The sequence below is a fragment of the Larus michahellis genome, chromosome 1 (assembly GCF_964199755.1).
Source record: "Larus michahellis chromosome 1, bLarMic1.1, whole genome shotgun sequence".
NCBI lineage: Eukaryota > Metazoa > Chordata > Aves > Charadriiformes > Laridae > Larus > Larus michahellis.
Window position 1 is genome coordinate 94,165,052 of NC_133896.1, and position 15,957 is coordinate 94,181,008.

The 15,957-nt window shown below is 41.0% G+C and overlaps 1 protein-coding gene across 2 annotated transcripts in view; it reads left to right on the forward strand.

The window, feature by feature from the left end:
- GSK3B (glycogen synthase kinase 3 beta) overlaps positions 1-15,957 on the forward strand; it is a 154,243-nt gene that overhangs the window by 91,051 nt on the left and 47,235 nt on the right. For both annotated transcript variants that reach the window (XM_074593771.1, XM_074593762.1), the window contains exons 4-6: positions 8,847-8,957; positions 11,913-12,043; positions 13,864-13,970. In XM_074593771.1, the coding sequence (XP_074449872.1) occupies positions 8,847-8,957; positions 11,913-12,043; positions 13,864-13,970 (349 nt within the window). The remainder of the gene's footprint in view (positions 1-8,846; positions 8,958-11,912; positions 12,044-13,863; positions 13,971-15,957) is intronic.

Here is a 15,957-nt window from a genome sequence, read left to right on the forward strand (position 1 = left end):
ATGTGCTGGCTACGCTACAGTGCACTTGAAGTGTTATGGAGATGAGACAGGGGCTTCTGAGATAATAGGAGCCAAGAGGGAAACACTAGTGACATACCTCAAAAGAATGAAGGGGTATTTCTCTAAGAAGGTGTTGTGGCCTACAGCTCTGCTGACGTGCCTCTACACCAATGCACGCAGCACGGGCAACAAACAGGAGTTGGAAGCCACCATGATGCTAGGAATCTACGACCTAGTTGCTATTACTGAAACGTGGTGGGATGAATCCTGTGACTGGAGTGCAGCTGTCAATGGCTACAGGCTGTTTAGAAGGGACAGGCAAGGAAGGAGGGGCAGGGGCATTGTCCTCTACATTAAGAAATGGATAGAGTGTGAAAAGTAGCACAGTGAGCTGTAGGCAATCCAGGAGACTCCTGGAATGCATTGAGGATAACTTCTTAAGACAGGTCATGGAGCGGAGGTGCAATACTGCACCTGATGGTCACCAAGACAAGTGGGTTAATCAGTGACATCAAGATTGGAGTCAGCCTGAGCTGCAGTGTTCAAGCACTGGTGGAACTCATGGTCCTGAGGGATATAGGTCAGTGGAAGAGTAAAGTCAGGAGCCTGAATTTTAGGAAAGCAAAATTCTGTCTGTTCAAGGAGTTAGTAGGACGCCCTGAGAAACTGCCCTCAGGGACAAGGGAGCAGAACAGAGCTGGCAGATCTTTAAGGATGCCTTCCACAGAGTGCAAGAGCTCTCAATCCCCAGAAAAGGAAGTCAAGAGGTTGGTATGGCTGAGTTGAGACCTGCTGGTCAAACTAAAGGGCAAGAAAGAGATGCACAGGCAGTGGAAGCAGGGACAGGTATTCTGGAAATAGTACAGGGACGCTGCCTGGTTGTGTAGGGATGGGGTCAGGAAGGCCAAGGCACATCGGGAGCTGAACTTGTCAAGGGATGCAAAGAATAATAATAAGGGCTTCTACAGGTATGTCAGCCAGAAAAGGAAGGTCAAGGAATGTGTACCCCCATGATGAGCAAGACTGGCAAACTGATAACAACAGATGAGGAGAAGGCTGAGGTACTCAACAACTTTTTTGCCTTGGTCTTTACTGGCAATCTCTCTTCCCACACCTCCCGAGTGGATAGACAGCAAGGCAGGGACTGGGGGAGAAAAGTCCCTCCCACTGTAAGAGAAGATCAGGCTCATGACTACCTGGGGAACCTGAATATACAGAAGTCTATGGGACCTGACGAGATGCATCCCAGAGTCCTGAGGGAATTGGCTGATGTAGTTGCCAAGCCACTCTCCATTACATTTGAGAAGTCATGGCAATCAGGTGAAGTACCCAGCGACTGGAAAGAGGGAAACATTCCACCCATTTTTAAAAAGGGTAGTAAAGGAGGACCCTGGGAACTACCGACTTGTCAGCCTTGCCTCTGCACCTGGGAAGATCATGGTATAGAGCCTCATAAAAGAGCTGCTAAGGCACATGGAGGACAGGGAGGTGATTTGAGACAGTCAGCATGGCTTCACCAAGAGCAAGTCCTGCTTGATCCACCTAGTGGCCTTCTATGATGGAGTGACTACATCAATGGACAAGGGAAGAGCTACAGATGTCATCTATCTGGACTTCTGTAAGGCCTATGACACAGTCCCCCACAACATCCTTCTCTCTAAATTGGAGAGATATGGATTTGCTGGGTGGACTATTCGGTGGAGGAGGAATTGTTTGGATGGTCGCATCCAGAGGGTAGTGGTCAATGGCTCAGATGGGTGACAAGTGGTGTCCCTCAGGGATCTGTATCGGGAGCAATACTGTTTAGTATCATCATCAATGACATAAACAGTGGAATCAAGTGCACCCTCAGCGAGTTTGCAGACAATACTAAGCTGTGTGGTGCAGCTGACATGCCTGAGGGATGGGATGCCATCCAAGCAACCTGGACAAGCTCTAGAAATGGGCCTGTGTGAACCTCATGAGGTTTAAGAAGGCCAAGTGCAGGGTCCTGCACCTGGGTTGGGGCAACCCTCGGTATTAATACAGACTAGTGAGATCCCACTTGGAGTGCTGCGTCCAGCTCTGGAGCCCTCAGCACAGAAAAGACATGGACCAGAGGAGTAGGTCCAGAGGAGGGCCACCAAAATGATCAGAGAGCTGGAGCACCACTCCTATGAGGACTGTCTCTCCTGAGAGAGTTAGGGTTGTTCAGCCTGGAGAAGAGAAGGCTCCGGGGAGACCTTATTGCACCCTTTCAGTACTTAAAGGGGGCTTATAAAAAAGATGGGGACAAACTTTTTAGCAGGGCCTGTTGTGGTAGGACAACAGGTAATGGCTTCAAACTGGAAGTGGGTAGATTTAGACTATGTATATGGAAGAAACTTTTAACAATGAGAGTGGTGAAACACTGGACCAGGATGCCCAGAGAGGTGGTAGATGCCCCATCCCTGGAAACATTCAAGGTCAGGTTGGATGGCTCTCTGAGCAACCTGATCTAGTTGAAGATGTCCCTGCTCATTGCAGGGGAGGTTGGACTAGATGACCTTTAAAAGTCCCTTCCAACCCAAACTATTCAATGATTCTATGACTCTTCAGGGCATGAAACAAACAAGAATTTTCAGGGATTCCCAAATTCTCTTCATGAGCGACCTTTTTCTTTATTATAGTCTCTCTTTAGAGGAATGACAGAAAATGTCATCTTTGGTTGGGTTTTTTTGTTGTGTTTTTTTTTTTGTTGTTTTTTAAATGAAGTGCATCACCTAAGAATCTTAGACTCTTTTAATGATCAAAGGTAGACAATGCAAACTAACAGTCTTAGAACAAGACCCAGGAGAGTTCTTAAATCTGAGTTATCTTGGGAGGCTTGACTTCTGCCCTTATGCTACCATCGCAGCTGACCCAGTTGTCAGTTCCTACCTACATCAGACTGTGTTATGTTGAAGAGTAATGAGCATTACAGAACATTTCACGTTTTGACAAGCAGGTACATGAACAGAAGTCTTGGGACAGATCTCGATTTTCAACCCCAGTCATGAACACTGAGGGAATAGGAAAGGACATGCTTTGCCCAACATTTACAGTACTAATAGAAAATATTGGTATCTTCCTGAACACTGAAGTTGAGTCTTCCAACTGCTGTTATCCCCCTGGAGTTATCTGTTTGAAACTGCGGCTATACATTAAGGCTTACGGTTCTTTTACTTTGGTGGCAGCCATAGCTTTATTTTTAAATAGATGTGGTTGTAAACTGCAAGTAAAAACAGGCATATGTGGCCACTGGATGTCACCATTCTTTCATACAAATAAGGTCAGCTACAACATTTTTTGCATTTTCGAATTTTTCCAGTGTATCGTGACTACTCAGTAGTTAGGAAGGCTGTAAATTCTCACTTTGTCTTTGAAAGCAATTCCAAAGTCTTCTGTATCTTTAATGTACTATGTCAGTCTTTGAGATAAGAGAAGGAAGGTGGGTCTCTCACGGTACTTGGTGAGGGTATGTGAAGTGCATGATGGTTGTAGCTTCAAGAAAAAAATAACCTTTTTTTGAATCTAGGGCAAAAGCTGTATGACTTTGAACCTTGTATGTTGTCTAAATCTAGATGACTGAACCAGAGTGAAGGGCATATTTTACCTCATGCTAACACTCTGATGTTTAAATAATGCACTCTGAAAGAAGGCATAATCCACGTGAAATGCTGAAATCCATTTTCTTGCTTTCCAAGTTAAATCCTTCAGCACTTTTTGACAGAACCCTTGTGTAGTTGCCATCCTGTCAGTAACAGCTCTGTGCGTAGCACCTGCCTCTGAAACGTCACTGGTGGGGTGCTCTCATACGGTAAAGAAAACATGATCCGCTTGAGTACACTGACTGGCGTATTTATCTCATATAGCCCCCATACTGATACCTTGGGATAATCTCAATAAGGAGAAGTGCATTCTGGAGGCATTTTCCTTAATTTCAGGTTTATCGCTTGGCTGCGTGCTTTTAGCTTGAATAGGCAGGTAAAGCGAGATTCTTCAGGGTGCGATTTCATATTTATTTCTCCAAATAAGAAGTTAGTTTAAGAAGCTCCTGTATTGTTCATCTCTTCTTAGTTATGCTCATACAGCTGATCACATGGAGTCTATCCATATGTAAACTAGCTTAATGAAATGATCTGGGATTAAAAAAAAAAAAAAGGGTGGGGCAAAAAACCACCTGCAAACCACACCAGAACCACCACCACACTGTTACCGATCTGTCAGGAGATGAAAACTGTGAAGTGAGCATGTTCATCACTTTCCAAATGCTGACCAGTAAATTTAGTTAAGAACACCCAGTATAATTTCTTAACCTTTTTATCCTATTACTTGATGCTCAAAGACATTTTCCGTAGATTCCAGGTAGGACTTGACTGTTCAGGAGAACTTCTAACACCTTACTAGATGCTTACCTATTCTTCAGAGTGTGCCCTGTGATTCCCTCTCCTTTTGCCCTCAGTCAAGCGTTTGGCATGTATGAACTCCCTGGCTTCTGTCATCATGTTGGCGAATAGGGGAAATAGTTGGACTGTGACTGACTAATGTTGATTGCAGTTTTATACATGCACTTTGTAAACATAGTGTGTGAGATACATGAAAAAAAATGGGTGAAATCTGGTAGAAACCACTCAGGGTTAATTTGGGGGTTGTTGAGCCCAGGGAGGATCATAGAGAAGGAATATTTGAACTTTCCCTGCAAGGAACAATCCAGAAGAGTGAATCTTTGAATTCAATAGCTGTTAAGCTCAACTGGATGGTGCTTAAAACAGGTTAGATGTGTGGATTGAAGGAGAGAAGAGTTTTAAAGTGGAGTTTGAGACCTCCAGGCAGCCTTTCCTATGTCAGGAGGGTAATGTCTTCAATTTCACTTGGCTTCAGCCATGTAATGTGTAATGCTCGCATGCTACTGTAGTTGTGCTTGCAGCCTGTTTTATCTCCAATTTCTGATCAAAGAAAAATATTAAGTTGCTAGAATGTTTTTGCTCTTGTGTCCTAGCCTTTCTCATGCCTCTTGCTATGGCATAGTCTGTATTAGTATCTACTTACATGAAGTGTTTCCAAGGTGAAGTGGTGTACGAATTGTCAGTTCTTGAAAGGTGCAGAGCAGTTCAATGGTAAGGCTGTGGTTATTTTGCTCTGGCTCATATCAGAGCAGCATTTGTCAACTGAGCATTTATCTGACAAGTGACAAAAAAGCAGCTTCTAACACTGGAGGCAACTGCAGTTACATCTGCTGCATTGCTAAAATCAAAATCCTTATGAAATGCATTGATGCTGTATTTCAGGATCTGTCTCCCGGCTCTCCCCACCTTTTTCATTTTAAAGAGTACATGGTCATAACCTTAGCAGTAAGCACAGGAGAACATGGATGCATATAGATGTTTGACCTGCTAAGGAAAGCTAATAATCTATTCAATCCCAATGTCTGTAAGGGAGTGAGTTATTAAATTACATCTTGCGTTTGTTTTCTGTTGTTAATATGATGCAGTCTCCTCTGGGCCTTTCTGTTCTCTGTAGAGGCGTTTCAGAGGTGCTCCTGACAGTTAGGTTACCTTGGTTGGTTCCCACCCCAGCAATTTTTGAAACAGCAGTGTGGAAACAAGTCACGTGTAGAATACGTGGTGAGGTTTGAAAAAGGCTTCCTGTAAAGGAAAGATAAGCCTTGATCCTCAAGCAGTTGCCCTCATTTGTCAAGCTCTTTGAGCTAACCCTGTTTCCTATTGCAATACATCTGGGTCACTGGAAAAATATGTGTTTAGGAGGAATGCATGAGGTAGGCAAACCAGGTTATATCATCCTCAGAGCTTGTCAGGCCATGACTGCTTTCTAGCTCATACTGAATCTTGTTCAGGGGAATCCAGGTAACTTGGATGTTATTTTCATCCAATTCGTGCTCACACAGAAGGGTGAGGGCTCTTAAAAACTGTATTCTGAGCATTTATCAGATTTGTACTAGGTTACATCAGGAGGAGGTAGGTCAGAACACTTGATTCATCTTTAATTCATTAAAGTAGTCATTTAGGGCACTTGTGAAGTGTCAGTTGCTTGTGGTAACAGTGGAGTATCCTGCTATTTATATAACCAACACCGTAAGTCTTGCCTTTGTAGTTGCATATTAAAGTTCTGGCTACATCAAATGGTACAACAAAACTTGTTTGTTGGTTGGGAAAAAGGTGTTCATGTGCCTTTGTGTCTTCTAGGTGATAATGTGCAATACACAGTTACATGGGAGGAACACCGTGGGAAACCCAAGTAGTTTGTTCAAGCACTGGGTAGCATAAAAACTCATAAGGATTGGGGTGCAAAACCTCCCTCTCTATGATTCAGATGCCTTGATCTTTCTGTGCTTGTGTCATGCCATGCCATTGAATTAGTCCCATTTCCAACAGAACATGAAATAAAAATAAAAACGGAGGAGGTAAAACAAAGGTGGTGTGAACTAAATAGAGTTTCTGTAATTCTCAAAACTCGCTGTTGTGAAGTAACGTGGATGGGGTTTAATGATCATATGTATTACTGGTTTACATGTGTCCTTCTGCTTGTACGATGAGAGGATTGTAAAATCATTGTAATTCCATTTCTGCTCATTTTTTCTGTCTCTCTGATCTCTCTTGTAAATCTTTCTGATATGTGGAACATGAATCCCCTGAATGAATTAGCCTCAGTAATGGAGTACTTTGTGCAGTGACTTGTTTCCAATAAGACTTGCCAAGACTCTCCGAGAGGAGGCAAGCCTTAAACATATTCATCAGGTTGTATCTACACTGAATCAAACAGAATTCATATTCACAAGACTGTTTTTTCTCTTGGAGTGCGGGTTGCCTTACCAGGCATAACTTAACTTTGATTTTTCAGGGCGTTTATTTTCTGTATTTTATTATTAATACCTTGGAAGCGGTGACCCAAGAAAAGGTGGTGGTGAGGTTTTTTTATTGGTATGAAGTGAGAGTCAGGGAAGGAAGAACTTCTCTTGTTGATGAGGAAAAGTGCTAAAATACTTTCTTGCATACATTTGCACATCCATGGAGTTCCAGAGCTGCCTGGTATTTCCTCTGCACTGCTGGTAGTTGTCCCTCCTCACCCATTTCAAAAAGTTTGTTCTCCAGCCTGGTCCCAGATTCCTTCATGTTGTTACCCAGTTCCTTGGATGACACTGGGAGAGACAACAGCACAGGCATGGTTTCAGAGGCTGCTGCGCCTTGTCTATGTTGCAGAATTACCATACGAGCAGATACAAGTTAGTGGGCCATTGGCATTTGCTTAGTGCTGGTGCTATTACCATTGTCATTTAAGCAATGATATTTAAAAAAGAGCATCTTTTTGTGGGGAAGAGTGATGTAGGCAGGGCCTTGCAAAGTGACTCAGCCTGTTAGGAAGTATCAGCAGGAGCTATTAAAATGTCCTGAAAATACAAGCATTTATTGTCAAACAATGGTGAGCAGGGGTCTTGAATTTTGAGTCCAACAGCACACAAGATGAGCAGTTCTTTGCATATCGTGTGTTCAAGGTGTGTGTTACCACGTACCATTTCTTCACTCATTGGAGACTGCTGCTGTCTGCTGAGGACAAGTAAGGAGAACAGAGCACTGTGAGGGCAACAGACCACACTCCGTACTTGAAATGATATGTTAAGTCACAGTAATACTATTAAATTGCTATAGCTAAATGAGGTTTGTTTTCAGGTATTAAGATACATAGCCAATGGCCTCCTGTCAAGGGACTTCAGTTGAAGACCTGGGAATTCTGTAATGTTTCCATCCACATAAAGTCTCTGTGTATTATCTTTCTCTTTAGAAAGATCCAGTTGTTAATGCAGCAAGCACAGGAGAGGTTACTTCTAATGAATGTGCCTAGCTTTCAAAAATATTTTTTTCAGGTTGATATAGTTAATTATACCCACCCCCTCAGCCCCAGCATTAAACATATTCACAGTCTTGATAGGATTTGCACAGAAGACTGCATTAAAATATCAGAAGTCTTTTTAAGACCTGTTTTACTGCTGAAAATTCTCAGTTCCACAGTTAGGCACTATGTGATTATAGTACTTTGTCATTTAATTCCTCTTTGTTCCTTCTTTCCTTAGCTAATGTATTCTGTAACAAGTACCTTATTAGAAAGCTACGTTTGTTGTTTCTCTGTGTTATGCTCACATGGACCTCTAACCTGATCCTAGATATTAAAAGCCATACTTGTCTTTGGTTTTTGTCTTGCTCTGTTTTGCCTTGAGTAAGTTCATATGTTCAAGTTGGAGATAACTGGGACATCAAAATGCATGTAAACAAAATATTTACAAATGTTAACACTGGCTTACTGTATATGAATGGTTAATGTGTATTATTAATTCCTTAATAGAAATTCAATAAGATGAAAGTAACCTTTCTAAAAGATGAGACATTTTTAAACTTTTTTTTTGTGTGTGTGTCACTGTGGGATGTGAGTTTGGGACTTTTAAATTTGCACTTGTGTTTTGGCAGGGAAGGGATTAAGGGGTTAATAGACTGCTTTAAATAATGATGTCACCTTGAAATACCTCCTAATGAAAATATTGAATGAGCAGAACAATTATATCCTTGTCCGTATTTATAATCAGAAAATTACTTATGTTGGAGACTATATTAATTAGTGTGACCTTAAATGTAAGTTTGACTTGCGTATTAGTGCACAAGTGCAAAGCCTAAAGGAAAAACAGTTTGGTGGCAGCTCACACGCCCACTAAAGACGTGTATTTAAAACATCCACAGCTTTCTCATCCTGTTGGCTTCTCTGAATATTTTAATTGTACTTCATGCTTCAAATCTATTGCTGATTTTTTAGGTTGTTTTTTCTTCTCTATTCTCTTTCAGAAAGATGAGGTGTACCTCAACTTGGTGCTGGACTATGTTCCTGAAACAGTATACAGAGTTGCCAGACATTATAGTCGGGCCAAACAGACACTCCCTATGATTTATGTCAAGGTACGTAACTGATAGATGTGGTTAGATGAAGAGGGATATTATAGGAACAGGCTCTGTGGATACCTCTCTTCTGACGTAATTAGTTTTCCGAAATTTTTAGGAGTGCATACATCTTGAGGCAAGAAAAAAAAAAAAAGATTAGCATGATTATTTGTTACTGCGAAGGAAGAATAGAGGCAAGAGTCTTAAAGCAAGCACTCCTGATTTCTCACTTTACAAAAAATCTTGGAATGGGTGGGGGAGACCAAGTGTGGGAGGAGTATTTTGATTTCAAGCAGCTTAGATAGAGACTGACACCAGCCAGATTATCAGCTTCAGTTTCCTGAGATGATGAAGACACAATAGTACAAAGGTCAGGAACTGAAAGAGGATGTCAGGAAGAAGAGTGTCCTCTTATCTGTTATCTTCCCCCTTTCCTGGCACATGAGTAAGAGTTCATGTGCTTCTGTTGTGAACATGAAAGGCATATTTTTGTCCCCTTCCCTGCACACGGATCTCAGTGGCTCTTGTCTTGAAGAGCTACACAGGATACGAAGTTTGTAGCCTCAAAACCTCACATAAGTTGTCTGCATCTTTTGTAGTCTTTTACAAAGTGATTAAAATGAATAAAATTTCATTTTTTTGGTCAAACATAGAACCCATCTGGATCTCATCGTTCCACTTCATATATTGTGGTGACCACAATCCGCACGCTAGTGAATGATCACGTTTTCACGTGACATTAACTTTTTAACGTGGCATCCAGGCAGCATTAAATGGAAATTGGCAACAAATATTCCCGATTCGTATTGATTTCTCCAGAGTCCTCTTTAGAAGTGTAATCCTTTAACATTACTTAAGAAAGAACTTCAATTTGATTGAAAGAAGATGAAAGTTACAAAGATGAAAGTTACAAATAGTAATTACTCCAATAACAGTGTTGTGCCATAACTGTATATGCATAAGTTGTAAATGGCATGTCTCCCCGATAGACAGCACTGGTACCTGTTCTTAAGAAAGCACAGAATCTTATCACCTAGCATCCAGAAAGAATTTCTACTGAAATGTCACTCTGCTTGTTCTGTTGGTGGAACAGCGTGTCTTCAGATTATATGCTACCCAAAATTTGTTAGCCTAGCTTTTGATAAATTGTTTATGTAGCTTTCGTGAGTATTCTTGCCCTAATTGCTTTTCATTATGGGGACTTGAGGAAAAATTGTCCTTACTTACCCTATGAGAGAAAATTCTTCAACTCTTTCATCTTGCTGGATACTGGGGACTTCCCGTTCTAGGTAGCCTGAAAGGCTGTTTTTATTTTTCTGGTAAGGCAAGCCTTTCTCATAATCCTGTATTTAAATAGATCACGTTACCTTGATGACATTAAGGCTTTTGCAATTTTCCAGACATCTTGGCTACACAAAGGTCAGATCATACCTATTTGTTTACTTCTGATTGATACGTACCTAGGCAGGCAGAGAACTGCTCTTCCCTGGGTAACAAAGAAGCTGTTAAAGAACTGCAGGGAAGCTTTTCTAGTAATCTTTTTCTTAATTTTTAACTTCTAACATGCTGCAAGAAATTCTTGTAAACTTTGGGTTTGCTGTGTGGAGATGAAAGGCATACTTTCTAAATCCTACATGTGTTGACTTGACTTCTCAAGTTAGCGCAATCTTTTGGATTATTTTGCAATACGCTTGCACAATGCATACTTCACATGTCTACAGCAGGCAATTCAGAAAACATGTTTGTTTGCTTTTCTTTGTGCAGAGTTGTGGTTTTGAGAAACAAATACGAAAACTAAAGACCTAGAGCCAAAATTCAGGCGACTGTCTTCCCGCTCCTACCTTCCCCACCAAATGAACAACAAAAAACAAGGGAGAGAGAAAGAGTGAAACACAAAGATAGTGGTGAAAGTGAGGCAAACACAACCCGATAGCAATATCTAGCAGTTGCACACAGTTTTACAGACCATTAAAGGTGAATTGTGGAGAATGAGCTTAGAAAAGGAAAGCGTGGAGTTGCAACTCCAGTACAATGTCCTGCCTTCAGCTTGATTATCTTTTTTTTTTTTTTTTTTTTTTTCCTGAATGGAACCTGGGGGGAGACACAACAAAGATAACAAATAACCTGGCTGCCTGTTGTCAACCTTGAAATAGGGCTTCCCATGCCTTTATAACTGTATATGCCCTACAGCCCTAATTGCATCCACCAGCTTTTTATTCTCCATAGTGTGTGGCTCCAGCAGGTGGACATCATCCCCTTGCCCTGAGAAGCTCTTGGTTACATAACACCTCCTCTTGCTGTATTCCTTCTTGCTGTAAGGGGTTGGTTAGCCTTGGACTGGGGCAGAGCAATCCCTCCCTCAGCATACTTGTTTGCTCTGCCTTGCATAAAATGACTCTGAACAGTCGCTTTTATCTGCCCCCTCTTTTTGCCCAGAGATTTGAAACTGAAATGAATCTGTTCCCTCACCAAGAGCAACTAGGAGATTCACTCAAGTGACAGACTGAGACGCTACCATAGTCTTTGGCAACATTTAATGTGTTGTTAATAACTTCATCAACTAAAGGGTTTTCTTTGTAGGCTGTTTTTTTTCCCCCTTACATAACCTGGAATACTTCATTTCTGTGAAGAGTCTGATTTATAAAGCAAACTGAAACACCTTTATTTTGTGTATGTTTCTTGTGACTACTGTTATTTATAAACGTTGGGAAACCGGCACAGTTATTTTTTTGAAATTGTGCTCATTTTTGGAAGGACAAATGAACAAATCTGAGCTGCGTGTGGGGTATGTGGCAAGGCGTGGTTGGGGAAGGTATGCAAATACCTTGCCCATCTTCATAGCACTAATACGCGTTCAGTAGGGTCTTTTTTGTGTGATTTTTGTTTTTCTTCTAGTACGTGTTTGTGCTAAATTAATTGTTTACTCTGTTTTGACTGTGAAAGCATGCCTTATGCAATGTTACTGTGTTCCAGTTGTACATGTATCAGCTGTTCCGGAGTTTAGCCTATATCCATTCCTTTGGGATCTGCCACCGGGATATAAAACCACAGAACCTCTTGCTGGACCCTGATACAGCTGTCCTAAAACTCTGCGACTTCGGAAGGTAAGCACATCTGTGGCCTGAAGCCTGGTGAAAACAGCTTCTTTTAAAGTGAACCTGGGTGCAGTTTTGCAAAGAAACCCTCTGAGTTCCTCAGAATGTCTTCACTTGTAGTTTTGAAAGAAAAATTATCGATACTCTGATTTCCTCGTAAAATTACTTTGGTGAGGGAAGAGCTGGAGAAGGATATCAAGAAGGAGGGAATTAAAATTCAAGCCTGTTATTTATGCAGGTATTAAAAAATAAATATGCCATCATATAGGGAAAATACTACACCATGGAAAATTACAACCAAATATTGGGATGAAATATGTTCGGGCAAGAGAAGACAGGTGCAGTGGCATAATAACCTAAAAAGGCTACTGTTACACTTTATTAGTCTGCTTGTATGTATACCAATTCACTTAATATTTCAAGTACGGTAGAGGCTGAAGAACAAAAGCAACACTTCTGATTGAAGCCGTTAGATAGTGGACATACAACATGTAGCCTAGTTTCCAGTGGCACATTTATTTCCAGTATCCATTCAAGTGAATCGCCTTTAGAGTCCAGTCTCCATCTTAGAACTGATACAGAAATTCTGTGCATCAACACTGAGACAGGAGACAGATTTCGCTCTGGGAAGGCTGAGTCTTTAGGTTGTGCTATAACTTTGCAGACCAAAATAGTTAGGGCTTATGTGCAAGAGGTCACGGAAGCTGCTGTTGCTAAATTCTGCTTGCCCATAATGTGTGGGAATGTCAGATGGTGGTTATTCAAGCAGTGCATCGTCATGCCTGGTGGCTCGGGAATCTCCTCCTCAGCTCTACCTCACCAGTGTGTTGGAGCAAAATAAGAATCGCACTGAAACTCGAAAGTAACAGTGCATAAAAAGGTGGTACTTCCTATGTGTTAACAGTGGGGAATTTGTTAATGGTAGTTCCTATATAAAAAAACAGAAAACCTGAGACTTTTAAAAACAGGCTAAATGGGTGGTGGGAGTCCTTCTTCCCTGAAGGCTGAGAAGAGTGTCTGGAATGTTGAGTTTGGCTGGCTTGTCACTCAGCTGGGTTTGGTGCTGCTTATTTGTATGTTGTATTTCTGAAAGGGCAGTTTTGTCTTCTAGCTCCTTTCCGTCTAACACTTGGTGTTAATTGGGAGAAGTATAATATGTTCATAGACTCATGTTCTAAAAGTTAATGTGCTTTCATGTTCCTTTATTATCTTAGATTCTTCCAAAGGTAGTGGTTGGGGCAATACTGTAGGTTAGATCCTTTGTGGCTGATCTTTTGCAGTATAAATGAAGTCTTCATGTTAATCATGCACCATTAACATGTGACTACAATGGCAAAGGTTTTTTTTTCCCTTTGTCTCCTCATACTACAGTCCCTTAAACAGCAAAGAACCAGAATATTCTGATGTAAAATTAAAAAAAAATAATTAAAAAAAAAAATACTCTCAGTTCTGGTGAGCATCCAGACCTTTTGAACCTTAAAAGGTAACTACGTTTGACTGAACTGTATTCTGTCTTCTTTTTCTTTGTAAACAAACCTTTTGTACCTGGCAAAAGACAACGGCCAGACAAAAATCTGACTCCATATATCACCTAGATTGTAGTCAGAATTTCCTTTGCTATGTCCAGCATAAGGTTGCGGATTGATAGATTGGACTGATTTCGCAGTAAATCATTGAGTCTGTGGCTTGCATCAGCTTAGAAGAACATGGTACTTTAGCATTTAGGAATTGGGGGATGGGTGAAGAGTCCCAAAACTTAATGTTGGTCTGTACTGCAGTATTGTAAAACTGTTCATTACTGAGAGATTATTATTTTGTTTCCTTTTCAGTGCAAAACAGCTGGTTCGTGGAGAACCTAATGTCTCATACATCTGCTCTCGGTACTACAGGGCACCAGAGTTGATCTTTGGAGCCACCGATTATACCTCCAGTATAGGTATGTATGTGTATTTGTTGAAATCTATACCAACTGCATGAGTTTTTATTCTGTAGTTAAGTGTAAAGGTTTCCAGAGATCTTGGATATAATCCCCAGAGGTAGAATTTTGTTGTAAATGGTCAGGTACAACTTCTTAATGAAATATACACATTTTATAGACGGGTGCTGTGATTTCTATGCCTTTTGAGATTTCAGTGTCAATTCCATTAGGAGAGGGGCTTTTTTAAGGTATGGGGGGAAATCTGCTTTCAAGCAAAAAATCCAGGTAGTTTTGCCATTTACTTTAATAGTAGGTATGAGATCTCAAGCCAGAAGAGCATTTAGATGACTTAAAGTAAGTGTAAAGAGTGACTGTAGAAATATCAACTACTGCTTCCGATATGCTGTTACTTAGACACAAATAATTCCGTAATTTATTTACTCCCATTTTTGTAGGAGGGAAAATGTGGCCTAATAATTGGCTTTAAACTCTCTTTACAGTTTTAATATATTGTGTACAGCAGTCTTTCTGATTCAAGTTATTCTGTTAACTTTTGCTGTCCTTTAGTCATTAATTTTGAGCATGAAGAAGACTTGTTCTAATACCTGGCACGTAGCTGTGTCATGGAAATGTTAGGGAAGCTGGAGGTTTTGGCAGAGGATGGAGAACAGCCGGGTTTTCTTACAGTGGAGTCCTAAAAATGAACAGCGAAATGAAAAATAAAAATGAACAGCTATGTGTCGGCTGGTTGTGAGGTAACTTATTCAGTTTTTTAGTCAGGATATTCCCTGGGCTCCTTCTGAGTGCTAGTGCTAGAAAGACGGGATTTAGCTCTCTGATTCCCCAATAGTGTGCTAAGCTTTTAGCTTGCTTATGGACTTGAGTTGCTTTGGCAAGGTTTAATATGTCCAAAAGGATTTGGAGATCATGATCAAGTCTTGGCAGAATATAACCAGTTAAAGTATGTTTAAAGTTAGTATGTTTTAACTATTGTTAAACCCAATGGCTGGCTGACTGGTTTTAACTCGTCAGTTTTTTGAAAACAGAAGCGTTCCTGAAGACTTACTTGCTCTCACTAATTTTTTTTTCCCATTAGTTGCTTTTCAGTATGTGTTATAGCAACACTTGCGTATCTCCCTGGTAGGAAAAAGAGGCAGGACCATAAGAAGTCTGAGGAAAGTAATGGCACAAGAAAGATAAAGGGGCAGAACTTAATGATTGGCGGCTGCCAGAATTGGCAGCCCCAGCGCTGCTCTTTCTTGCCCCTGGATACCCTAGCTCTCATGGTTTACTGTTTAATATGCCGATTCAGCTTCAACTGACAAGAGGCTTTTGGTTAGGTTAACTTTCTGCTACATTAATGAGTTGAATCAGCATTACTGTGTAGTCCGATAAGCAGCAGAGCCCAGGTGAAAGCTAAGTGGCGGGAGCTCGTGAGTGAGAGGAAGGCGGCTGATCCTGGCTGACATCATTTTGCCAGCTGAGAGCGAATAGATTGGCTGAGCTGTGTTATCAGAGTGCACTGAGACAACTTGTTTCAGAGGATAACTGCATAAAACAAATATTTTAGGTGTCACCAGAAGAGACTGCTTTATAGATAAGCCTGTGAAATGTCTCTTGCTCCAACTGTGTAATGGCTTTCGTCTTGTACTTTTTTTGCAGAACCTCTTTAAAGTTGCGCTTTCCATTTTTGTTTTCTTATCTGCTGGTCTCTAAAACAGTTCTAATAAAAATATCATCCTAAAGTGAGGAGTCTATTTTCTGTTTGCTATGTGGTTCAGACTTTCTTGTGCCCCCTCAAAAAAAATCCTGGCCCCCCAAGCCCCTTCTCTGAAACTTGCACAGAATAGCTTAAAAATGAATTTCAGCAAATACTCCTTCCTATCCTTTCTTCCCCCCACTTCCATCTCAGCAGAATCTTTGCATTTGGGAGCTGAGAAGTAATAAAATGCTTTTACAAACATTGCCGTTTCCCAGTGTTGTGCAGTATGTTAGAAATTCTAGG